Here is a 27,468-nt window from a genome sequence, read left to right on the forward strand (position 1 = left end):
TGTCTTTACAGAAATTGAGCAGCCTTTCAAAAGTCTTCAGCAGGACTTCCAGTTCTAGCGCCAACATGTAAAGAGAGCTTGGAAGTTGTTACGCCCATTCTTACAGCAAGAAAAAGATAATTGATCTGAAAATCAACAACTTTTCTAGGACCCATCAGAGAACGGAGGTTGCAGGGCAAACATCCCAAACCCCAAATCTGCATTTGGTGACAGGTGAATCCAGAAAGTTACAGCGGAGACCTCCTTACCTGGAACAGAAGCCACTGGAGCTATAAATTGGTAGCAACCCTTAAATGGTCACTTTCATAAATTTCTGGAGGCTGAATATGGACTGTCATGAGAATGAGAAACTCCTATGGGCCATGGTTTTGGGAAGGGGGCACCCACATTTTCAGGGGTTGACTTCCAGGAAACCTTGGTGCTCTGGCAGAGGGAGGGAAAGAGTAATCATTGTGAAATATACCCAGAGGGTTTTCCATAACAAAGACTTAGTATCCAGGGGTAAAGCCTTACCAAAGACTTATCCCACCCTGGGGAAAAGGCATTTTCCCCACTCTAGGCCCCTCTGGCCTTCCTGTCTCATCTAAGGGGAGGAAAAAAAAAAAAAGGCTAAGAAACACTTGTGAAGGTCACAGCCCAGGGATAGGGGCCTCTAAAAGACTGAGACGTTAATAATAAGATTGTAGAGCCCATCCCCTCCCCTTCTCCCCAGCACACCAAGAAAGCTCCAGTATAATGAGAGCAGATTACAGCTGAACGAGATGCAGTGTGTCAAACCCTACCTAAGCGGGAGTTCTGAGAGAGTCCCAATCTTCTTTGTTCTGTTTCTCTGAAGAACTCTACCTGATACAGTGCCTCTATAAGTTTGTTGGTGACAGAAAATAATTAATCTTTCTACAATAGATGTAAACCAACAGTTTTAACCAACAGAGATTATTTTCAGTGAAAAACAATCATTTGATCCATTTACCTGACAGTGGTATTAACAAAAATATATATGCTTCATTCAACTTTGCTGCTTTTTGTTAATTCTCAGCTCCACAGAGTTGCAACAAGATGTTGCCTTCTAGCATGCAGACGTTAAAACATCAATGCTTATTTTTAAAGAAGTCATTATAACCCTAGCCAGCAATTTCTAACTGCAGCCATCTGAGGGCTCTAACACCTTAAATGTCTTGTAGGGGTACCTATGGAAATGATTGTTGCCAGTGAAAACCAGCAAATCAGTACCCATCACAGACCACCACAACCATACTTACTTACCAGCTTGTGGAGTTAAACTGATGGAACTGAAACTTCATTTTTGTCACTGCTTTTTGTTTGGTTTTGATTTGCGGGAAGCAAAAAAAAATACGTATAGGATGTTACCATGTGAGAGGCTCAAGAACATCCCAGAAAGTATAAGAGTACCCTCACTGTCAAAGTACCTCTCTTGGAGGGGATGACAAGAAGACTTCACCTGGGTGTGCTGTACTATTACTTCTCGAACTCAGCCGTGGACGGCTTCCATACGGCCAAATGAGGCAGTCTTTTATTTTACTTTATAACAGTTTCCTTGGCTGGGAATGAGAGTGTTTCTGTTGTGTTAAACTAAACCATCCTGCTAATCCAAGAAGTTCCCGATGGGGTGGCCCTTACTACCAGATACCAGACACCATACATTGAAGTCAAACACAAGCTACACAGCAACAGAAGAACATACGTGTGTCTAAAACAAATTTCAAACAACATGTCTTTTAACAGATAGACCAATACTTTATTCTGACAAATTCAAGATAGAAAAATATTATCAAGTGAATCTAGATAGCAGTTGCTCTTTTTGTAACATGGTTTGGGTTGTGCAGTGAGACTTTCAAGGGCTAGCTTAACAGGAAGGCTTCACTTCTGTTTGGGCTTCTTAATACGGAATTATATTTCAGCCATTGCATTTGCTTGAAAGAATATTGGACACAGTGAAACTGTTTTTTGAAAAGGTCATAGCATTCAGTAATAAATGTTATAAAGCAGTGAGCCAAAACAACTTTAAAAATAGTTTTATAGTAATTACTAAAAGCCAACGTTAAACTTCATGATGAAAGCTAAGAACTCATATTTTCAAAATAGCTTTAACATTTCTTACCAATATACAATAGAATAAGAGAGCACTTATATATTTATAAAGTGAAGGAAAATTAGGGTAAACATGATATTTCAGATGACTATAAACAGTAAACAACAATTCAGTGTATTTACATATGTCTTTTCAATAATATACTCTTTGCCCAGATGGCCATAAAAAACTGCAATTCTATCATCAAAAATGTGCCCCTGGGTGTAATCTTTGAGCTTTTAAGTCCTGCCATCATTTCTACACTCCATCCTTGGAGAGGGTGGTTGAGGGACTCGGTACATGCAGATACTTGGTTACGGTTATAATGACCAAAAAACCCCTCACAAATGTGCCAGGAGTCTGCAGCAGAAACGGCTGCCTTACTTTGTTTAAGCATCTTCACATTGTTCTGTCTCTGTGATGCCTCAGGCAAACTCACGCTAAATAATTCACACAGGTGCTAATTTTATTGCTGTCCCTCCATTTCAGCTTCTTTCTTTGCTTCCCTTCCCCACTCCTCAAAGAATAAAATTAGGCGGCCCCTCATTAAAATATGTCATCTCTAACATATAAAATAAGTGTATATGTACATATATACATACATGCATTTCCTTTTCAGGGACTGGGTAACTCCTCATTTTCTATCAAATACTCCTTCTTCATATACTTGGTTCCCCTAACTAACCTCCACACTTCGAGGTAAGCATCCTTTAATGACCTCTTGCTCGCTTCTTCACGGCTGTCTGAGATCGGCCAGCTCCTAGCCACCAGCGGGACTCTTCTGGGGCTGCCTCTCGCCTCTTGCCCTCTGTGCTGAGTGGAGCCACCTGCTGCCTTCCCACCTTCTGACCCGCCTTTCCCACCCTCCGCCTGCATCTCCTCCATGACAAACGGCAGCTGGTCGCCACTTGGCTGCGCCTCCTCTCCCCCTGGCTGTGTCTGCAGGTCCTCGTAGTTGCTTTGCTTTCTGGTCTCCAAGAATTTGGCCACACAGTAAATGATGGAGCCCAGGGTGTTCACCACGACGCCGGCAATAAATAGAGAGGTGGGCTCCACGTCGCTGAAGGCCACCATACCCACGGTGATGGTGGCGATGCTCTTCACCACGCCCACGAAGCTGGTGGTCACCGCCGAGTTGATGTAGGTGCAATGCAGCGTGGTGAAGTTCATGGCGCAGCCGATGAGGATGCAGGCCAAGAAGATGCAGACCATGGTCGGGTCCTTCCAGCCAGGGAAGGCCCAGGCGTGGATAGAGTCCGTGCTGGCGAAGGAGAGGATGACCAGCAGCGGGGTGGCCGAGACCGCGATGACATACTGCGCGGTGAGTGGGCCGTGTTCCGTGTCCGCGCTCGCCTTCTGGATGAGCACCAGGTAGGCGGCGTGCACCAGCACAGCCAGCACGCCCGTTACGTACCCCATGGGGTCGCCGGTCAGGTCGCCGGCTCCTAGAGCACGTGAGGAAGACCGCGGAGCCAGGTCAGGAAGGAAAAAGAGAAGACACCAGGTTGGCGCGGGTGGGTATCCACTGGGGCAAAACGTCGGGTGGGAAAGTGGACGGGGTTCCCTCCCCAGCTCTGCCCACCGGGAAGAAATGGAAGAGCCAAGCTCAGTCAACGCCCAGTGCGAGGCATGAGGAGAGGGGCCTTCCCTGTCATATCCCCCGGGCACCTTGTCTACCTCTGTCCGCGACAGAGGCAGGAGAGAGCTCAGACACCCTCGCGGTAGGCTAGTGGCTTCCCCGAGCTGGCACGGCGCTTAGTACCTTTGCCCCCTCCGTGGGGCGCCAGATGGGAGAGAGAACCCACCTTGGGGCTTCTAACCCCGAGGGCTGGGGACGGGACGAAAAACGACCCCCTCCCTTCGACCCCCAAATGAAGGTTTCTGGCTCCCGCCGCTGCCATCTAGCTCAGTCGGCCAAACCCGGCCCGCAAGTGGGTCTCCGGCCGTGGCTTTCGACCCCCTCTGCCGCGAGCTCGCAGTCCCCTGCGGGGCGCCACTGGAGACCTAAAACTAGCCCCGGGGCCTAAACTTCGCTCCCTTACGCCCTCCACCCCCCACCCCCACCCCGTACACTCCAGCCCCGCGAGACCCAAGGAAGTTCACGGCCCCCATCCTTCCGGCTTGGTCTGGGGACTCCAGCTCCCAGGCTCAGGAGGCTATGCCACCCTTCCCGGAGGAAGGAAGGGGTGAAGGGGGGAGACGGAGTGGCGGCAGGGAGGATACGGGGTGAGGCAGGGGCTGAGGTCGAAAGCCCGGACGGGGCGGGTGGGGGGAGGGTGGTGAGGCTCTGAAGGAGGAGGCCCGAGCAGTGGGCAAGGCTCCTTTGGGTCTCAGAAGTCTCGTTTTCGAACCAAGAGACCACGTTTAAAGGTCTCTGCCTCTCTCTGTCTCCGTCTCCCCCTTGTCTCGGTCTCCCCATCTGGCAGTAAGGGCGTTGCACTAGTGATGCCTACGGTCTCTGCCCATGACATGGAGTGGGCTGGGGGTCGGCGCGGGTCCCGCTCACCTGCCAGAGCAGCGCCGCAGGTGGTGATGAGCACGGCCGCAAGCACCCCTGGCGAGGGCGCGCCGTTCTTGAGCACCAGGACGCCGATGAGCATGGTGACCAGGGGCAGGCAGCGCTTGAAGACCACGTACATGGGCAGGCTGAGGCCGCGCAGGGACCAGAGCGTTAGGCTGGACTGCAGCGTGGACAGCACTGCTACCCCCGCGAAAGAGCGCGCCAGGCTCAGGCCAAAGGGGGGCACGGCGATGAGCCCGAGGCGCCGCAGCAGCTCCAGGCTCAGCGCCGCGGTGGAGCTGGTCAGGCACTGCACCAGGGTCAGGAAGGAGAACTGGTAGCGGCTGATGAGGAACTTGAGCAGGATGTTGAGAGAGCCCGAGAAGACTCCGTGCGCGATGGCCACCGAGATGCCCAGCAGGCGGCCCCGGCACAGCTGCCTCATCTCGCCGGCCCCGCTACACCCTGCGGTGGCAGAACTCCGGGACCTGCGGGAGGAGAGCAGGGAGGAGAGACGGGAGGAGCAGAGCGAGGGCGGCGGGGGTGCCGCCAGGCCAACGCCGCGGCGAAGGGCAGGGGGCGCCGGCTCAGCTGCAGAGGGCAGCTCCAGCCGGGCGTCCTAGTGGCTCGGCGACTCCGCGTCCGACTGCCCCGCAGCTCCCGGGAGGCAGTGACGGGGGCGGAGGACTCCGAAAAGTGGCAGGGGTGGGGGGCTGGTCTGAGAGGAGTGGCGGGAATCCTAGCGACATCAATTTGTAAGTAGGTGACGAGCTGTGATGGGTTGTGTCCCGCGCGGTTTCACTGTCAGGGAGGACACTCTGTGGCTGGAAGCCCCAGCAGCTGCCGCAAGCGGGACCGGACCCGCGCCCCTCCGGCACCCAACGCCCACCTGAGCTGGCTCTCGGGGCGCGGCCCCCCTCTCCGCCCACAGTGCCAGCTGCACCGGCTTGCCCCTTCTTCCCCGTTCTGTATCAAGGAACACAGGTTGAGAGATCCCGGGCACAGCTAAAGATTTTAGAAACAACAGCGCCCCAGGGTCGAGCACCGTTTATTAGCCGCAACAAGTGACATCGCCTCAGCCCCCTACCCCCCACGCTGCAGTGGCTTTTCCACCCACGATCCCTCCCGGCGCAGCCGCGGGACTTTGTCCAGATGCGGGCCAGCGAAAGGAAAAACGTCGGTACCAGTGGGCTGCGGAGCTCCCTGATGCTCCAGATTCGGGCGCTGACGCCCGGACATTGAAGGAACCCACGGCCCCCGGACGCCGCCCGGGCGTGCTTTAGGGCTCCAAGTCTGGCCCCTTCCCGTCCCGGGCACCGCGCACCCAGTCTGCGCGCCTTCCTCGGAAGGACCTGGAATTACGCGCGCGGCTCTGCGGGAGCTTCCGTGGGGCGCAGTGGCCTCGCGGGACTACGGAGCCTGGGGTAGAGGCAGGGGCACGTGTTCCAAGTGAAGCAAAGACGTGAAATAAGCAAACGAGCAGAAATTGAGTTTCTGGATTGAGTAGCCTTTACCGGTTGGGGAGGAGCACCGGGGCTACCTTGCTTCAGGAGTGGGCGGGGAGCGACCAGCCACCAGAGGGGTTTGGGAGGGGGTGGAGACAGGGAAAGGAGGGCGTGGCCGGGGCAGGAACCGGGATCGAGACCGAGCCGAGACCAGACGAACCGACGGCAGCCTGCGAGGCCGTGGTGGGCCACTTTGGCGAGCAGGACAAACCCCTACATCCCACCTCTAGGGCCAGGGTACTTCTGAGCCCCGCAGGACTTGTGAACTATTTCCTTCCCATCCGGCTAAGAAAAAAGGAAATTCTTATTTTCTCCTGGAGAGAGGCTTTGTGACACTTTGATCTTAGTCTCGTTCCCTGGAAAGTAAAGCCCGGACGGGTAAATTTAGCACTAGCGGAGTAGCTCGCTCAGTGGAGGTCATCGCTAAAAGCCGGAAAGTTTGGTTTTCCCGCTACTTAAAAGTGATGGACTTGGCCAGGGTTTGGTTTCGAGGGGCAGGGCTCTGGATCGCTGCGCTCCAGCTGTCCTTTTGTTCACGTCTCTTATTCATCCCCTCACCCCGCATTGGGATCCCAACTTCCTAACCTTTAAAAGCTGCACCGCATTGCCCTAGTACACACGATCCATTTCCCTAGTGCTTCTTTTGTCTTCTCTGTATTTCCACCTCTGTGCTGAACGCGACACATCCAGCCCAGATGTTGAAGAGGCGATTATTACCGCAGCAGAATAACAATTTACACCTGGGATTGGCAGCGTCACTGCAAGTCCTTCATCTGGGCCGGTTTTGTACGTGCTGGGAGCTCACTTTGGTGAGAGAGAACTCCGTATCAATCAAACCTCCAGCGCCTGTGCTGAGCGCCTGGTAGGGGCCCTACCTGCACCCGACAGGTGGGCACTCAAGAAAATGTTTGCGAATGGCCACTGTACCACTTTCCAGGAATAACACTGGAAAACATTATACTAACATCTGTGCTTCTGATGCCATAGGGGAACTCTTGGTTTTTGTAGCTAAAAGCTATGGTTACACAATATTGGCTATTTCAAGGGCTCAGTTTTTCAAGTGTTGATGTTATTTAGGAATGCGATCTGAAGCAACAGTTCAAATGACGTATATAGGTGTGTGATATAAGTAGTCTCACATAAAAAAAAAAAACCACAAAAAACCTCTGAAAATTAACTTTTTAAAGCTATCAGCAAATAACAGGTTGCTACTTCTGGGGACCACTCCAATTAAAGGATGGTTGCTTTAAGCCATCTTAAGTGAATATATTAAAGAATTGTCTGCACAGACCTAGTTTTGGAATGATTCATTTCTGCCAACAATTATAATTGCTTCCATTTGTGATATGAACATTAGGTAAAAGATTTGAGGCTGATTCAGCTATCTTACCCTTCTCATTTAGGCAAGAATATTTAGCTTAATATTTGAAACATACATTGGCATGAAACAGACTACATTTTCTCTACATTATTGCACGTAATTCTTTTCCATTAGGGCTTTCAATTTTTTTTTTTTAAAAAGATACTATTTCCCACATTAGTTACTAGAAAAGCTCCCAAAGAAAAATGGGAAAAATAAGAGTAGTGTTTAGCAATGTTAATTGAACAAAAATGTAGATCTGAAGGTCCAACAGCTATTTGACCTACTGGTATCAAGGTATCAAGGGTCTAGACTCAAGCTCAATTATCTTTGGAGCTGCTCAGGAAATATTGATGAAATTCATTCAGCAAACATACAGAGCAAGTATTTTGTGCCAGGCAGTCTATTAACCACAGAGGATTCAAAGATGAGCACTCATCTTAGTCCTTAGGATTCCCAGGTGGAGGTGAGGCAACACAGTAACCCTCACGTACCAGTAGTGTCTTGTGGCAGAAACAGGGGAGCACCAATGAGGGCAATAAAATCGGCTTGATAGGGGTATCAGAGAAGGCTTCCTGCAGAGGGAAATACGGTCTTATTTCATTATTTTCAATTGTAAATGTAACACAGGCTCATTACAGTACATAAAAGGAAAACAAAAAAGTGAACATGCTTTCTCTAATATTCTCCCTCCACCAACTCCACTACACAGAGCTGGCTATTGTAAGGAGTTTAGTGTGAACCTTTCAGTTTTTCTTGTATATATATTTATACATACATAATCCCTTTAAAAAACATAATAAAGATATCATACATGTTTGTCTATAATTAGCTATTTTTAAAAGCATATTGTGGTAACCAGACTCTAAGACAGTCCCCAAAGATTTCCTAATTCCTCGTGGTAACCATACCTTTTGCTAACCCCTCCCACTTATACCAGGGTTGGTCTGTGACCAATAGAACACAGAAATGATGGTGTTACTTTTAAGATTAGGCTGTAACGGAGGCTTTCATCTTGGATCTTCTCTTTTTCTTGTATCACTCAGTCTGGGAAAAGCCAGATGCCATGTTTCGGGGACATTCAGATAACCTATGTAGGATCCCAAATGATAAGTATTTGAGGCCTGTGAACAACCTTGGGAGTGACTTTGGAAGCTGATACTTTAGCCCCAGTTGAGCTTCATATGTCTGTCGAGCCAGGTGACAGCTTATCTGCAATGTCATGAGAAAACCTGAGCCAGAACAACTCAGCTAAGGCACTCCTGGATTCCTGACCTATAGAAACTGTAAGATAAACACGTTTGTTGCTTTAAGCTGATAAATTTGGGGGTGATTTGTTATACTGAAATAGATAACAAACATACATAATAATAGCGATGTATTTTTCCAAGTCAGGATACAAAGTTCTATTGTTGGTGCAAAAGTAATCGCGGTTTAAAAGGTTAAAAATAGCAAAAACCACAATTACTTTTGCACCAATCTAATACCTTATTCTTTGGAATGACTGTGATTCTAGTGATTTTGAAGCTTTCTTTATAAATTCTGGATATTAAACCATTTGTTACATATATTGCAAATATATCCTTCCAAAATGTCTTCTTTTAGTTTCGCTGATTGATGGTATGCTTTGCTACTTTAATTTTTGTACGTTGTCAATCTTTTTCTTTTGGTCATTTCACGTGACTTTCAAATGATGGGCAAAAATTTGCCAAGCCAAGAATAGGGCAATCCAGGTACACGACTAACTGGAGCAAAGAGAGAATGAAGATCTCCACGGTTTACACGGGGAGTTTGTGAGCATGCTGGAGCTGCTGGAGCACTTAGTGTGTGACAATGCAGAGGGAAGCAACGTGCAGAGAGAGGCAGGGGCTCGCCCCAAAGGACCTTGGCTGCCTGGTTAGCGAGCTTGAATTTTTCCTGTAGGCAATCCTATAAGCAGAGAAAGGTTTGACACTGAAATTGATGTAATCAGATTGCATTTTAGATCCGTCTCCGGCAGCTGTGTTGAGGATGGCTCTGAGGACACAGAACGAGAAACAGACACATCACTTAGGAAGCTGCTGTGATATTCCGGAGAAAAGCTAATGATGGCTTGAACTGGGGCAGTGGTGGTTGGATGGAGGGGAAGAGACAGAATGAAGAAGTATTTAGGGGGGAAAAGGGATAGGACTTAGTGATTCATTTGATGTGTCTTGGAGTGGAGAAGAGGGAAAAAGGGAAGGAACAAAGGATGGCACTTAGGTCTTTAACTTGAGCTCCCAGGTGGACAGTACTGGAAACAAATGAAAAAGCATATTTGGGAGCAGCTGGTTTAGTGAGCTAGATGAGTTTGGTTAGAAGAAAATGAGTGCAAAGGCTTGTGGGAGACCCAGGTGGGGAAGGCAGGAGACATAGATTGGAGAATATTCAGTAAATATATGGAGGTAAAAAACATTTAAGTGGATGATCTCATCCAAGAAGCTTCTGCTAAGTAAATTAATGAGTTTATTTTTGGAAGAGCCAAATCATAGCTAAGATACGGTTTTTAAAAAAGTACCAAAGGGGGTGATATACCTTAGTAGGGTGACTCCAGACCCAGGGTGAGCTTCTTAGCTCTTTGGACTTGGAAACTCAATGTTGTCAGTTCTCTCAGGAATGATCAGGGTCTGGTCACCAGAGTTCCACATCTTTACTATTTCTCAGTGGGCTGATTTCTGTTACTGTGAGGAGCAGGAGGCCATGTGGCAGGACCAAGCCTTTGGCTCCAGTCATAACATTTCAAATTCTAGCTCCACACTTCCTGGGTATTATGACTCCCGAGAGCCTTTGTTTCCCTGTCTGGAAAACTGGGAGGGCTTCCTTACCCGGATGGTATAAACATACAGAAAGCATCTCCCAGTGTGCCCAGATCACAGAAAATGCTCAGTGACCTGCGTTCCCCTTCCGGCATTCACTCTGTAGTGCTGTGCTGTCACTGCAGGGGCAGGAGTTGCTTGGGAAAGCAGACACGGTGAAAGCTACATGCTCAGTAGCCAGGAGAAAAATGCTGATTTCCCAGCCTGGAAGGAATGCCAGCTTGTCCTCCTAAAATTCAGAGAGGCTGCTTGGCTTGTGAACTACTAAGAATTCAAAAATCTTGCTCATTCTTTCAGGAGAGAATTCAGCTCCTTTCCTTGTAGTTTTCCAATCCTAGCTCCCGGGAACCCAGTGGATAGATGTTCACCTACCCACACTCATTTATATTGAGAGACTCCAAGAACCTGAGTTAAGTATTATGAAGTGAGTGTTCTAAACATCTATAACATCCCCCCAATAGAGGGAAGAAATAAAACAAGAGATAACTTAGTTTTTAAATCACAAATAATTGTCTCAAAAGATCCATGTCGATTATTTTAATAAAATCTCTTGCATTCTAAAAGGAAAGTAAGTAATTGCATTTAATTTTAAGTATGATCTGGGTTGGGTATTTTTGAAGGTCTATTATAAATTCTGCTGATACGGAGAACACCCACTGCGAAGCTGCTTTTATTGCACTTCACTTAGTGTGATGCCATTAGTTCTTAGGGAGGAAAGCAACAAGAAGCAGCTCTATGAACCTCATCATTGGGATGGCTCTAAGGATTTGTTTGAGCGTCTGGTTCCTGACAATATATTCATGTTAAGCAGTGTCCTCTTTATGGGGCCTCTCGAAAACAATTACTACTGATTGGTCAAAGCACTGAAAAAAATTGGACTTTCCCTGAGACCATTCATTAACAAATATTTACTGGGCACCATCCATGTGCTGGGCATGGCGCTGGGGCCAAGCCTGGGAAAGGACAAAGTCCTTGCCCTCAGGCCTTGGGTACTAAATTGTGTATTTGACCAGGCTTCTCATTTATACTGCCAGCAGCAACTTTCTAGGGCTCTGAGTCATATATTTTCAAGTCCCACTTGTGACTCCACTTTAGGTCTCCTTTTGTTCTTTTATACGGTCTTGTTTTTTGTATTTTGTAAGCTGTCTTAATTCTTTTCTGGAACACGTAAACAAAGAAATATGTAAATTAGGCAACATACATGTATCTTATTTTTGTTGTGATTACTACAAGTATATTTTACTCTTTAAAAATTCTCAAAAACTTATTAAAATTTAACGATAAATGTCATTTATGTCAATTTTAATATTATACAAAAGTATAAATGTTATGCAAAGTTGTTTATTTTACTGATTTTTCCCTTGTAACCTACTTTTTTAGAGATCATCGACACCTAGAGAATTTTCAAGGAGACTTAGGGAGGTAGTGAAGAGGGTTTATAGCATTTTGTAGGGCTAGTTTCAAGGGCAGTTGCTTGAAACCTTAGTAGGACCTAAGAATTTTTGCTCAGTGACCTGTTTTTTTTAAACTATGATAGTAGAGAAGTAGGAAGAGAGAAATATAGGGTCATAGACACAATATCTAAAAACATGGAATAACTAAAAAATGTGAGCTCTTAACTTACAGCATTCCATGCTCTTAACGCATGACACCATCCTTGAGAGAATAATTCAGTCTACGTATGTGTCAAACACATAGTACATGCTCAATAAATAACTGCTGAAAAAAATTAAATCTATTTTAGAGCCCTGTTCCTGAACCATAGTATAGCTACATTATATATAGCATTGTATTCATATAGACACTATATTAGAAAAAGCAATCTTGCTGGGGATGTCACAAAATGATAAATGATCAAGAGATGCAGTTTATTTTGATTTTTATCAACAGCAGTGATTATATTTTACATCAAAAATTACAAATTAAAAATGCAATATATCAATATAATCTACGATCTCCCATGTTTTAACCCATTTTATAATACAGAGGTTACATTTTATTAGACACTATAAGATATACCATAACATCAATTATTCCTTAGGATTTTAAGAAATATGGGTATGTAGCAGGCTTAAATGATGCACCAAAGTCTGTATCAGCTGCCTTACAACCAGTCCAGGGTACATTTTTAAATTTTGAAACCTGACTAGCATATAAAAGCATAATGACCATGTTATCAATAGTTAATTTATTTCCTGTTAGGTAGTTCTTCCAACAATATTCTTTGTTTCTGACCAGATTAGTGTGTTTCAAGCAGGCATAGTAAGACAAACAGGATCATATATCTTTATCGTTTCATCCCAAGCACAGTCAGCCACCTAGAAAACAAAAAGGAAGCAAGAGGAAACATCATATACAGCTATTCAAAACGGGCAGCAAAAGCCTAAGCTACTTAGAGCACAGCAGATCATCCACTAGGGAACATACCTTTAAATAGGAAGAACAGAGGGACACATTTTTGATAAAAGCTCTATTTCCCATTTTTAAGATCTACTTCAGGGACTGTTTCCAATTGACTGAAGTTGCCTAAAGGATTCCCCTTACCCCGTCCCACCCCACCCCACCCCAGGGCTACATAATTCCCTGTGCTTCCTGAGAGAAATGTTGGAAAGATGCTTTCCTAAACTGTGAACCAGTGCACTGTGTTCAGTATGGTGGGGATGGAGCCAAGATAAAGAACAGCAGCTCTTGACCTCAAAGAATGGCTCACTCAAGACTGAAAGTGGCAAGTTCTCCAACAGAGACTCTCCCTGGAGGGGCTATTTGAATCCAACTGGGGCAGTGTCAGACAACTTCACACACGCCATGGCATTCACACCGGCCTCTTTAGGGGCAGACGTGAGAGACAAGGGCAGTCAAGTCTAAAAAGCCATGTTCAAACATGAAGGGAAGAAAGTCCACGGTGCTCAGGAACTGTGTTAAAAACTGGTGAGTGTAGCAATATCTCAGGGTATAAGATTAATATATAAAATCAACTGTATTTCTATGTATATTAGCAGGAAAATTTTTTTAAATAAAAAACTTAAAATCCATTTACAACAGCATCAAATAACAAAATACTTAGTAACACATTTAACAAAAGACATGCAAAATATCCACACCAAAAACTAAAACATTGCTGAAATGAAAATGAAAAAAGGCCCAATTAATGGGGAAATATACCATGTTCATGGGTTCAATATTGTTAAGAAGTCAATCCTCCCCCAGAATAATTTGCAATTCATAATCCCAGAAGGCATTTTACATAAAAATGGACAAGGTGATTTTTAACGTTTATATAGCAATGCAGAGGATCTAGAACAGCCAAAAGAATGTTCAAAAAGAACAAGAAAGTTGTACTACTGACACTATCTGACTCAAGAATTATCATAAAACTATAGAAATCAAGACAGTGTAATATTGATATAAAGATATATAAAAAGGAATAGAACAGAATTCAGAAATAGATCCCACACTCGGACAACTGCTTTTCAATGGATTACCAAAACAATTCAATAGGGGAAAAAAGGATTTTCAACAAATGGTGCTAGAATTGGATATCTGTATATATAAAAAAAGAACCTCAACTCCCACTTCACACAATAAACAAAAATTAGTTTGACGTGGATGGACCATAGTCCTAAATATAAAAGCTAAAGATATAAAGCTTTTAGAGAAAACATAGGAGAATACCTTCTCAATCTGAAGTCATATAAAGATTTCTTAGACAAGACATAGAAAGCTATAACCATAAAAATTTGATAACTTAGACTCAATAAAAAATAAAACTTTTGCTCATCAAAAGACACTGGTAAGAAAATAAATAGGCAAGCCACAGAGTGGGATGAAAACATGTATCTGAGAAAGAACTTGTATCCAGAATATATAAAGAACTACTGTAACTCAATAATCCAGTTAGAAATGGACAAAAGACTATTAACAGACAAAAAAAAAAAAGATATATGAATGACCTTACACAGTAAGCACATGAAAAAAATGTTCAACATCATCAGGCATCAGGGATTGCAAATAAAAACCACAATGATATACTACCATATACTCATGAGAGTGGCTAAAATTAAAGATAGACACTGTCAAATGTTAGCTGGGATGGAGAGCAGCTATACTGCTCATACATGGCTGGTACAACCACTTTGGAAAACTAGCCGTTTCTCTAAAGGTTAAACATATACCTATCTTTAGAACCAGTAATTCCAGTCCTAGAGACTTACAAAACAGAAATGAAAACATGTTTATGATACAGTGTATACAAGAATGTTCATAGCAACTTTATTCACAATTGCACAAAATTAGAAACAACCTGTAGTATAAACCCTGACACGTGGTGATGCAAGTGCCTGACAAGCAAGCTTTGATTGATGAGGCATCCACTTCAAAGAGGCATCTGCTTCAATGAAGGCTATCCCATTAAACACATGGCCAGCCACACAACCCGGTGGGTGTGCCCCCGATGGGCCTGGTCCGCTCTGGGTCCCGTAAGTAAACTCTTTTTTTCTTCAAAGCTTCTTAATGGTTATTGCTGAAAGGCAATACTTAAAATCATCCTTAATATGATACTGTAATCATACTTAAGAACCACAAGGGTCGGTCAGGTCATAACACTGGTTTAGAAAGGGGAGACGTCTGTGGGAAGCTCCCTGGGGCCCAGGTGAGTGCCCCAGACATTTAAAGCCATTGCATTACAATCCATAGGCTGAGACCTGCACAAAACACAACCAAAATGTCCCTTGACAAAAGAATGGATAACAAATTGTAACAAATGCACACAACATAAGGCTGCTGAGCAACACAATGAAGAGACTGATAAGCTCAACAACATGGATGAATCTCACATATAAACTGAGCAAAAGAAGCCAGAAACAAAAGTTCTGTTTCTGTAAGTTCTAAAACAGAAAAAACTGATCTAAGGTTAAAAAAAAAAAAAAAAAAAAGGACAATGTATGTATTTACCGTGTTTCCTTGAAAATAAGACCTAGCCGGACCATCAGCCCTAATGCATCTTTTGGAGCAAAATTTAATGTAAGACTCGGGCTTATTTTAACATATTGTAAGACTGGGTCTTATATAAGACTGGGTCTTATTTTAATATAAGACTGGGTATAATATAATATAATATAATATAAATATAATATAATACTGGCTCTTATATTAATTTTTGCTCCAAAAGACTCATTAGAGCTGTTGGTCCAGCTAGGTCTTATTTTTGGGGAAACATGGTTATGTATGTATGTATGTATGTATGTATGTATGTATGTATGTATGTGTGTATATTTCCAACTGGAGGTAGGGAGACATTGGAAATGGATAAAAGGGAATTTTGAAGGAGATGCAAATGTTTGTGTTGGGATAGGATATAGATTACACAGGTGCATCTGTCAAAAACATATATCCAAGATTTGTACATTTCAATGGGTATAAATTTTACCCAAAAACAGTAAGAACAATAATGACAGTAATAATAATTGAATGAGGGATGGGAAGTGAGTAGAGGAATAATTAAAACAAGAATGTTGATAATTATTGAAGCTGTTCATGTTTACTTTTGTACATTTGAAATTTACTACAATAGAAAAAGAAAAGAAAAAATGTAGGTATTATAGTAACATGAAGGATGAAGTAGCAAGACAGTGATTTTCACCAAAGCCATCTGTACTTTATTTTCTACCTTTCAAAGGTTATAAAGGCTGAAAGTTACCCAAGGGCACCTGCAGTCTTGGTTAGTCTAATCACTGTGAGTACAAGAACCACTCCAATTAATTAGAATATACTAACTCCTTACCATTCACCAGTAATGTATCAGATCAGACTCCAAACAGCAGAGACCTTTCAGTCAAACTTTTAAAAATTAAGTTTATTGAGGGAACCATGGTTAATAATATGATATAAATTTCAGGTGTACCACATTGTATTTTGACATCTGCATACTCTATTGTGTGCTTACCACCCCAAATCTAGTTTCCTTCCATTACCATATATTTGACCCCCTTTACCCACTTTGCCCTCCCCTAACCCTCTTCTTCTCTGGTAATTTAAGCATTAAAAAACCAGATTGTTCAAGGTTTGGTTGCTACCTACTTCTTTGTTTCTCACTGCACCAGGCTCCCACTCAAATCCATGCCTCATCTTGTCCATACCTCTGTGCGCTTTTGCTTTTACTGAGCACCTCCCCTGAATCACTTCTCTTCTCCCTCCCCTTGCTTCTGCCTCTGGCCTTGCTCTGCCTGGAGATGACAGCTCTCCCCTGAAGACGCAGTTTAAGCATCCCTTCCTCTGTGAACTCTTTCCTAGCACCTACAATACTCAGCTGTACTTATTTACTGGCACGTGTGTCTCAGCTCTTTGAAGGTACAGACCATGTCTTGCTATACATAACATAACAATGACCCAATAAATATTAGCTCAAAGAACGTATTTTATAGATTAAGGCTGCAGAGATTAACATTTTCTCATGTTCACATTATAGCAGTGGAGCTGGGACCAGAACTAAATCTGTTGAATCTGTCCCCTCACAATAGTGCCTCATCAAAGGCAAACTAATATTCATTAATTGCCTGATCCTACAGTTATAGATTTTTATACCATGGGACACAAAGATCATTATATTAACTTACCCTTGTCTTACCTATGTGTATTTTCTCTAAGTGGTAGGCCTTTCGTATATTAAGTGTCAACAATTATGAAGAAGAGAATCAGAGAAGACTTAGGTTTCTAATATAAGGTATCCATAAAATGATGTTTCTAAATCCTTATTCAGCACTCTTAAAACCAGCTTCTTATTTACTCAGAACTTATAATAACTAACAAATGTCAAGGCCACTGAATCAGCGAATGTCCATAAATCTATACTTAAATTAATTAGTACCACAAGAAAGACCTGGAACAGTAGTGATACAGAACTGTGAATAAAGTGATTCAAATGAATGCAAATATTTCTCCATTAACTAATGAAACTCCATCTAGTGGTACAAGTTTTAAAAAGCTTACAATAATAATAAAGTAAGAGAAAAAAAGCACTTGACTGAACTAACAAAGAGCTCCAGCTTCTCCAAGACAGGCACTATAGATGACCTGGTAAGGAAAGATGTCTGTATGGCCTCCATGAAGGCTGTCATGAATTACCATCACTAGCCCAGTGGCCTCTGGGGGCACTGCTTCCCCCTTCATTCTATGACAGTAAACACAGGCCTCTTTTTACATGTTTCCTAACTGTGTATCTGAGGCCAGACTGAAAGGCATTAAAAAAAAAAAAAAGACTTTGCTAAACATAGGGGCTAACAAAAAGACCAAAACAATACATAAATAAATAAGTAAAGTCAACTACATAAAAATAAGTAAAGTCAACTACATTTGTTAGTTATTACATGCTTTACAGGATGAGATCCATTCATTCTTTAGCTTGTCACAGAGAGGAATCTTTCTTAGCTCCCATCCTGCTGCTTCCTACAAAAGCCATCTTTCCCTCCCATCCCCAGGAAGGCACTCCCAGCCATGAAGACTCTTTCCAGGCCAGACTCAGGATAGAGAATGAGAAGCCGGTAATAGGATATCTCCTTTCTCATCTACCGGAGATCTTCTTTCTCAGTTTCAGTCTCCTCTATGAGGACTCACTTCTTTGCCCATTACCTTGCTGTCAGGAAAAACTGTAAGATGGCAATCAGCAAAAAAGATTGCTAGGTGTTCTTTCAGTGGAATGCTGGCACTGCCCCAGGGTCCCACAGGGTTACCTGATTCTACGGGGGTCCATGCCTTTCACTCTTTGACTGGATTATTTTACAACTCTGAAAGTTATAGAAAACTGATAGTAATCAAATGATTCTCATCCATTAAAGTTGCAAATGAATGTTGTCCTGTGGAGGTGAAAGTGATGTTGCTGCCCGGCTCCCCAAGAGATGATTCCAAACACTGCATTTTACTGCCCTGTGGATACTGCCCACTTTTGTATCCACTGCTAAATTCATTATCTCCCTATACCGTGTTTCCCCGAAGATAAGATTGGGTCTTGCATTAATTTTTGCTCCAAAATACGCATTAGGGTTTGTGTTCAGGGGATGTCACCCCAAAAAATCATGCTAGGGCTTATTTTCCAGTTAGGTCTTATTTTCGGGGAAACACGGTATGTGTCTGTTCTTTGGTTCCCCTAAGCTAGTTGTAAAATCTTTCATGAGTTACATAAAACCTTTGACACATGGTCATGCTGTATTTTTCTGGGAGGCATGATTGCTGTTTTGATAATTATCCTTTAACACGGCCACATACAGGGATTTACCTCAACAGGGTAACAATTATTTCTATGGCATATAATAACCCTTGCTTTCTCATAGGAGATAATACGGTAACAGAAAAGCCATTTCATTAAAAGAACAAACATGAAATGGGGAGAAGAGGCAGACAATTACACTAGAAAAAGAGATTAATTGCCAAAATTGGGCATGAAATTGAGCTCTGTACGTCCTGGCATCAAAGGCAAAAAAGGCAAAACAGCAATATAAGATACATACAAATCTCATGATCAATCTAGCACTTATCAGGGGAGATAAAGTGTTTCCTAGCAGTTGACTACAAGATAAATACAAAATATGCCTCCATTACAACAATCACTCAATGCCAAAAGAGTGGTTTTACAAGAGAAACAAATTCATATGGCTATTTTTCAAATTAACAGCTCAACCCTCACATAAGCCAAAAACCTACTACTGAACTGTAGTTTCCTGTAGGCGTGTCTATAGGGCAGTAGTTCTCAAGGTTTGCTGGGTATTAGCATCACTTTGAGGGCTTGTTCAGACACAGATGACTGGTCCCCATCCTCAGAGCAGTGGTTCTCAGAGTGGGGGTCTGCGCTCAGCTTCACTGCTGCCCCCTAGAGCTGATCTACAGCCTGGGGCCTTTCAACCCAGGTCCACGGGTGGGCTTCAGAAAGTCCATAAATGCAATACCTTGTGTCTATATACATTATTGGAGAAGGAGAGAGAAAATCAGTAACTTCCTTCAGATTGTCAACCCCTGACTCCAAAAAGTTAATCCAGAGCATTCTCTAGCTGGACATTATAATCACCTAGGGAACGTTCTAAGATGCAGCCAGAATTGAGAACCTCTGATGTGTATCAATTTTCTTACCTGGACTTTAGTCATGTGCACTAATCTGCCATTCTTTGGGAGTACTTTATAAGTAGGAATTTTTGTTGTTGACTAAAAAGAAATTCAAAACTTAGCAGGATTCAAATATTCTTAAGGAAAAATCCCTTTCTTGGGGAGAAAGAAGAGATGAACTTGCCACTAATATAATGAAAAACACCTTGTGCCTAATTTTCACATTTTCATTTAAATTCTAAGTTTCTGATAGGTTGATATGTGGTAGGAAGATAGTGAATTGGGAGGGGAACTAAGAAAGAAGAAAGATGACTGAACTATCTTTAAAGAAAAACACTAGCCCTCCTGAAGTATTTCTAAACCAAAAGTTTATGTAGCTTCCTGATCCTATTCACCATAAGCCAGTATCCAGAATTTCTAGTTAAACACATGAGCATGAGGGAATTGTATTAATCTTTTAAGTTATGGTTAATAACAGTATTTTTATTTTACTTATTTTATTTGAGATTTGCACCTTGTTCAGTTCTAAATGGGCTGAAGTGGTTTACAGATTAACCACAGGGCCAAATAAAGTAAATACAGATTTTTAAAAAAATCTGTACTAAAAGGAACAAATGGAGCAAAAGAGCTCAGGCATCAGAACTGAGCACGTTACACTTGCACAATAAATTAGGCTCTATGTTGTATGAACACTAAGGGAAAATGAAGGCATGCTGGGTAATGTAGGTTCTGTTTTCTAACAAAATTCATATATATGGATGGAAACACTTTCGTATAACTAAACCTGAAAAGGATTTTCCTTTTTGGAGTCAGCAATTACGTATCTTGATCAAATCTGTATTCCTTGTGGTTTGTATACAGCAAACCTTTAGTAAATGCTTTCTGAGTGAATGAATGAATCCATGTATGAGTAGTGGTTTTCCCTCTTGAAAGATTTTGAGTAGAGCCTTCCACATGGTAAAGAGACCCGAATCAGGTGAGAGGTCAGAAGTCTGGGTAAAGGCAACAGGTTGCATGGGATTTGGGGGATACATGGGAATTCTGAGTGTCATGAAGATTATGCAGAGAGATTTCACAGGGAGCTTTCTTTTATGTTCCAGGAGCTCTTGGTCAAATATTTCTCTGCACTGCAAAGGTACCTAAAACATAATTTGTATGTACCTACCTACTTATATTTATCCATTTATTCAACAAATATTTATTGAGCCCCCTTCTCTGTGTCAGAACTATGCTGAGGATACTACAGTAAATAAGATGGTCCTGGTCTGTCCCCACAGGTCTGCAGTCCCGCAGAGAGATGGGTAAGTAAACAGACGCCGACAATGGCGAGTGATATGGACGATGATAGAGGAATTACAGTAGGGTCCAGCAGAAGTAGGGAAGGGCTTCCCTATAACTAAGTGTGAGGAAAGTGCGTGCTTTCAACAGGAAATATTCCCTAAACTGTGCCTGAAAGAAGGAGTATGCCTTCTTTGCCAGAGAGTTTTCATTGTTATTGTTTGTGGGGTGGAGATATCAGATGGAGAGAAGGAAAGTGTTCCAGGCAGTGGAACAAATAAGAATAAATGAAAAACTAAAAGTTCTAGCTTTAAGGCAACTTAATTGCATTACAACTCCTCTGATAAAACTCTTAATCTTTTGAGAGAAGCTTTTCTCTGACTCCAGACTGACTCCCGTCTAGGGTTTCTTGAAGGCTGGCTGCCAAGACCTATCTTGTTTGACCTGCTCCCCTCCCCGGGAGCGTGCATGTGAATACGACAGGGTAGAAGCCGTCAGGCTCTACTGCTTCTTCCCGAGGATGCTCCAGTGGGAAATTTCTTTCTTAACCTGCAAGCCCCTAATCTAGTACATTATGCCTTCTGAATTTCTTTTCATCTGAAATCAAAATGCAAATCTTTTCATTAAAACTCAGAATCAAAATTATCAACATTATAGGAAAAATGATTTGTCAAAGTGTTGTATTTCTTAATTCAAAACTTCAAGGTAGAATCAATCTTCTTCATTTTTATTTTTAAACGCTCCTATCTTCTAGGGTAGTGACAAATAACTACAGTTAAGATTTCACATAAGTTCTATTTTTAGTTATTTCATTTTCACTTTTAACAGCAAAATAGATATTTCTAAGTTTTAAGAATAAGCACATCAATGAGAAATACAAATTTTTTTTGCTATTGCCCTAATATGTCAGCTTCTTTAAAGCACATAATAAAGCATTCTTGAAGAGCTGAATAGAAATTTATTATTTATCAATATAGCCCATTAATTTCTAAATACAACTAGGGCATATAAATCATGATGTTGTCATATATGCAATGCTTGCAATGCTTGAGAACAACTGTATTAAACAAATATTTCAGCATTTCATATGTACAAAGTACTGGAATAGATTCTACAGTAGACCCAAGGATATTAAAGAAACAAATCCAGTGAATAAGTCATTTATAATAAAAATTTATCATTAGTAGATCAAATAAGACTTGTTATAGAACATCCTCAATAATAATGGTCCTATAAATGCAAAATTTAGAAAAGGAAACATAATGAAAACACAAGACTTTAAATACTTGAGTAACTTAGAAAATGAATTTATGTTCATTAATTTTATCAACTCTGTCCATTTTATTAAAATGTTTATACATGCTACTGATAAGGTAATTTATTTCAAATGACTTAATATGGCTGTTAATATAACAGAGAATTCCTACTAACCCATTAAGAGATTTACAGTATTGACAAATTTTCCATTTCTATCTATCATTATATCCTTTTCTCTCAATTTAGTAGACAATTGCTTTTGCCCCTGGGAAACTTTTTCAATCTACTGTAATTATCTGTATGACATATGGACTAATTAGCAAAAATGAACAAGAGAAATAGGCAGAAGGATGTAGGGAGAATAAAAGACATTACTAACAGTTAACACTAAAGTTTGAAAATGCAGCCCAGTCATTATGTTGCATTGTATTAAATTACGGGCTAAAGTAAGACTATGTTTTACTTACTCAACCAGCTTACAATAGGAAGTGACGACAGAGAACATAGTTTATTATGTTGATCATTATGGAGTTTAAGTAAAAGTAAAGAAAAAGTCGACTAATATAGTAAAATCCTCTTCATTCATTCATTCTATTCATTCATTTAATATTTACTTAGTATATACATATATCAGGTAGTATATATTAATCCCCTATGTATCTTCTGGCACATAATTGACACTCAAGTATTTCCTGAAGCAAAAAAGGAAAGGAGTGAAGAGATGAACTTGTCCTGGACTTTGAAAGACAGAAAGGGGAAGGCGGGAGCAAGAAAAACAGTGGTAAAACATGAAGATGACAAAAAAATAAAAATATAATTGATAAGTATTAGAGGGATTACATAGGATGGTGAGAAATATGATTAGAAAGTAATACATATTATATTGAATCTTAAAAGCAAGACGAAAAGTTCAGACTCTAACCTGAAGGTAATGGCTGCCTCTTAAAGGTTTCTGAGATGACATGATAAAGATGACAATTTAACTGTATTGATCTGTAAATTAAAACTGGTATGTAACTCGTATGGTTAATGGTCAGAGTAGATAAAGAGCATCACAGGAGTGTCTGATCATGAGTTCCAAAAAGAGCAAGACTGTTAGGAGACCACAGTATATCTGTATTAGACGAGAAAGACCTAAAAAAATGGAGGCAATAGAAAAAAATGTATTCTGTTGCAGGAACACGGTGTATCTGTATATTTACTCCAGTTTTTTCTAAAGGTCCCTTAGTAAAGTAATATAATTTTATGCAGTTCTTCACATTTAAAAAAATTTTGTACCTCTGTGTATCCTACACGCACGCACGCATGCACGCACGCACTCAGAGTTATTGCCATGTAAAGATGTAAAGGTAATTCTTCTGATTTTATTTTCTAACTAATAATTACTGGTACCTACATGGTATTCATTTTTGAATATTTATTTTTGATTTATCTTATTGACCTCTTATTATTTTTAATAGGTTTAAAGTTGATGTTCTTGGATTAGAACATTTGACAATCATACGAAGTACGTACAAATAATGATAAAATTTCCTACATAAAAAATATTTATGTTCTACTTTGTTTCCTTCTATTACTAACTGGCTACAATTTTTAGAACCATACTGATTAACAGTGGTGATAGTAATAATTCTCATCTTGTTCCCGATGTCTTTGATGGGACCACTGATGCATTTCAGGTCAAGGACTAACAAAATCAGATTTACATTATGGAAAGCTCTCCCCTGAAGCAGTATTGAAAAAAATCAATGGAAGGATGGAAAGAGCTTAGAGATCAGTTAGGACATTACTGCATTAATCCATGACGGAGGTACCAAATAAATGCTTATCTAAGGTGGTGGAGCTAGAAGGACATGGTCCAGACTTCAGAGATATGGGTGAGGAGGAATTAATAAACTTCAAGTCCAGCTGAATTTAAGGATGCAGAGAGACAAGAAAACTAGGAATGACTTCCCAGGTCTCTAGTCTGACCCATCATGCAATCAACTGACCGGGTAAGGAATACTGGAAGAAAAGCAAGACATCTATTCGGATCACACAGGAAAGGCAATTGGATAAATGGGTCAAGCAACACTAGCATATAATTAAATGACAGCTTCAAGGGGAAGATGCAGATGTTTAATAATAGAAGACAACAGAACTCCAAGTGGAAGTTCTCTACAACATCTATGTCTAATAATAGAACAGGAACAGAATTTACTAGTAGGGAGATAAGATAGTGGAGTTAAATGAGCTTTGAAAATAGAGAAAAGAACTGACTGACAATCTAAAAAACAGTGGATAATAGTGGAAACAGAGACCTGGATGAGGGAGCCAGTGAGAAAATTAGGAACCCGCTGGAAAGAGGGAAAATAGAGATAGAACATAAATATTTTGAGGGGATAGAGATGGAAGAAGATATTCGTTCTTGTCTATTTTTACAGTAAAGTAGGAGGAAAGGTCAAATGTCAAGAGTGTTAATGATATTATAGATGGTTGAGAAAAGATACTGTGGAGAATGGACTAGAAAATCAAAGACTAATGGCAAGTTGAGTGGGATCAAGAGCGCAAATACAGTTTTTTAAAAAAGTAGTTAGTAGCGTGCCAAGTCAACATTTTTGCTTGGTTTTAGAAGTAATGCTCTGTAATCCAGAGCAAGGAAAAGGAATAGAAGAGTGAGTGATTCTGGAATGGGAGCTCAGAGGCAGAGGTACCCACAGCTCAGGTGTCGATAATTCTGGAAGCTGTCACTGCAAGGGCTGTCCGTGGAGGGCAGAGGGCAGTAGACACAGACTGAGCACATCCATTTTAGGAGCACACCAAGATTCTACAGAGCTGTGTCTGGGGAATGTTTTATGGCTGGGGCAAAACAAGCAGCTGTTATATAATTTTAAGCTAAAAATTATGCAATTATGAAAGCATCAAAGAGGAAACAACAGAGACTAATGCCTGAGGACACTGGATGCTTCTGGCACATGTTCTTTTTAAGTCTAAAGCTAGTCTGTGTGACAGATGCAGAAAATATCACCTCAGATATGAAGTGTACAGAACACAGATATCCTAACTACTAATAACGCTAGCCCTCTTCTAACATCTAATTTTCCAGCCTCATACTGAGAAATTTAAAATATGTTATCTACCATCAACCTCTAAACGTGATATCTAAGATTGTGGGAATAAGGATTTGAATCAAAAGATAAGCTGAATTTTAAACAATACCTAGTATTTTTTTTACTAAAACATCAACAAAGCTAATGACACTTTTAAAAACACATCTAAAACACTAGTTTAAATCAGAATCAAACCTAAGCACCTTCCACCAAACAATATGAAAATATACAAAATTTCTTCTACTCTATTTGAAGTGTATTGTAAAGATGCCTACATGTTCTTAGCATGGACAGACTAGGATCCATTAAAGATTATGTTTACCAAGCATTTTGGGAGTCCCAGAAGAAAAATTCTTGCATGTAGTGTAACTACAACTATGAAACATGAGCACACATACATAAAACAAATGGAAGAGTGGTGACCTTTGGGAAGAAGGGAGCAGGTAAGATCTTGGAGGGAGCATGACAGGGCTCCTGGGATGCTGACAGCGGTCTGTATCTTAACCTGAGTGATGGGTCCATGAGTACGGTCACTTCTTGATAACTTACTGATCTGTAGGTACACTTCAAAGCTGTGCACGTTCCAACAGGAGTGTTACGTTTTTTAATTAAAAGGTTTCTAAAAAAAAGGACTGAAAAGAAACATGAATATGGTATAAAAAAGGTTCTCGCTGGAGTGGTGAGAATCTTTCTTCTTTTTTTATATGTAATTTCCCAATTTTATCATGGGATAAAAGATAAATTTTATTAAACATAGAGAGGGGCTATCTTGGAAATGAACTAATAATTTCTACTTTAAAAGACAACGGTCTCCCAAAAGGAATGTGTACTGGTACCAGTACCCAGCTTATAAATGCTAGACTAAGTATCAGTGAGAGACTAAATAGTGTGAGAATAAAGGATAAATATGCCAATTTGAAAGAGTAGTTGATACTGCAGAGCAAAAGTCAAGAATTCTAAAAATACATTAATACAGAAAATCCCAATTATACAAATGGCTATATAACAGGTCAAGAATCAAAAACCTGAAAAGTAGAAAAAGAGTATCCAATTTAGAAATAATAAGGATAAGAGAGAAAGGAGAAAATGCCAGGACTGTACAAATCATTATCAGAGGGGGAAAAAAAAATCAAAGAACAATTTTCTGAAGTGAAAGATAACTTCAGTCTGGTTAACAAGAGGGCATAGAGATTTTCTTAGCAATTATTCTTAAAGAATGACCCCAGACACTTATTTGTCAAGTCTTAAACCTTTAAAGATAAGATCTTACTTTCTGTCGAGAAGAAAGGAGGTGTAATATAAGAATGCCTTTGGATCTCATTTTTTCAGATCTCTAAGAAGGGAGAAGCTAAAAAGAAAAAAGAATTATAAATACAAGAACTCAGATAAATCTTCTTTTAAGACAGATAATATATTAAGACACAGAGCCCTAACATAACATTAGCAAAGTCCTACAGCTGTTGAGATCACCACAAGAGACAAGTTTTTAAAAGCAGACTGAAAGGTACTTACTTTCTAAAAAGTAACAGAAAGATACTTGCTAAGAAAATAAATTATGAACGAAGGGTGAAATTAAATTCACATGTAGTCAGTAGACTTGACCACATATTGTGAGAAGGATAAATATACCCAAAATAAACTAATAACTATACCAACAAAGTTAATGTGTTAACGTTTTAAATGGCTACATATTCTTTGTGGAGTCTCTTGCTCACTCTTTGAATCTGGCTGGCCTTGTGACTTGCTTCGCTTCAGAGGGGATGTTGTGTGACTTCCAAGTCTAGCCCTTAAGATACCCTGCTGCTTTTGCTCTCTTAGAAATCTACAACAGCTGAGCGAAGAAGCCTGGGCTCATCTGGAGATACATAGCTCAGAAGACAACTGGCATTATATTCTAGACATGTGAGTGAGACCATCTTAGACCACCCAACCCTAGTTAAGCCACCCGATGACTAGAGCCACAGGAGTGAACCCAGGTGAGACCAAGAGAAGAACCACTTGGCTAAGCCCAGCCCAAATTACTGACTCGCAGAATTGTGAGTGAAGGAAATTGTTGTTTAAGTCACCAAGTTGCAGGGGAGTTTGTTATATAGCAATAGGTAACTGAAATAAAATAAGTGAAAGGAAAATAGGGAGATACGCGTATACCAAGAACTCGATTCTTATTTCCTCTAGAAAGGAGTTTAATGTTTCTTGGTAAAAAGATAATAAACGATTTATATAAACAATACAAATGTTTGTGTTAAAATGTGTTGTTAGATATATGAAAAATATATTGGTTAAAATCACCATCTTAGATTGAAAAGAAAGAAAATTTAAAGTTCACAACAGAATATAAATAAAATGGAGAAAAAAAGAATAAATTTTTAAAGATAAATTTATAGGGAGAATAGTATAAACTCATCTCTGAAAATATATGTAAAGTAACTAAATCCTACAATTAGGACTTTGTACATTTATCACTTTTAA

General features: G+C 41.0%; 2 protein-coding genes across 4 annotated transcripts in view; both read right to left on the reverse strand.

The window, feature by feature from the left end:
• Positions 1-1,734: 1,734 nt before the first annotated feature.
• SLC35D3 (solute carrier family 35 member D3) lies at positions 1,735-5,922 on the reverse strand. 2 transcript variants are annotated; one of them, XM_019732701.3, is made up of 3 exons: positions 5,774-5,910; positions 4,596-5,077; positions 2,571-3,534 (listed from the first exon to the last, which is right to left on the reverse strand). In XM_019732701.3, the coding sequence occupies exons 2-3, from the start codon at positions 5,032-5,034 to the stop codon at positions 2,705-2,707; spliced, it is 1,269 nt and encodes a 422-aa protein (XP_019588260.1). In that variant the 5' UTR covers positions 5,035-5,077; positions 5,774-5,910; the 3' UTR covers positions 2,571-2,704. The 2 variants fall into 2 exon arrangements, with proteins under 2 accessions (XP_019588259.1, XP_019588260.1); XM_019732700.3 differs by having other exon boundaries at positions 1,735-3,534; positions 4,596-5,922.
• A 6,213-nt stretch (positions 5,923-12,135) lies between these two features.
• Positions 12,136-27,468, reverse strand: part of PEX7 (peroxisomal biogenesis factor 7) — a 69,681-nt gene continuing 54,348 nt past the window's right edge. For both annotated transcript variants that reach the window (XM_019732814.3, XM_074333627.2), the window contains exon 10: positions 12,136-12,606. In XM_019732814.3, the coding sequence (XP_019588373.2) occupies positions 12,538-12,606 (69 nt within the window). In that variant the 3' untranslated portion in view covers positions 12,136-12,537. The remainder of the gene's footprint in view (positions 12,607-27,468) is intronic.

Source organism: Rhinolophus sinicus, chromosome 2 (assembly GCF_057876585.1).
Source record: "Rhinolophus sinicus isolate RSI-liver-muscle chromosome 2, RSI-T2T, whole genome shotgun sequence".
NCBI lineage: Eukaryota > Metazoa > Chordata > Mammalia > Chiroptera > Rhinolophidae > Rhinolophus > Rhinolophus sinicus.

What these genes read in the sequence shown, in the direction of transcription:
- SLC35D3 (XM_019732700.3), bottom strand. Translation starts at nt 5,034, where the DNA reads ATGAGGCAGCTGTGCCGGGGCCGCCTGCTGGGCATCTCGGTGGCCATC. An exon ending in CTGCGGCGCTGCTCTGGCAG is followed by an intron (nt 3,535 to 4,595) that starts GTGAGCGGGACC and finishes CACGTGCTCTAG; the next exon opens with GAGCCGGCGACCTGACCGGC.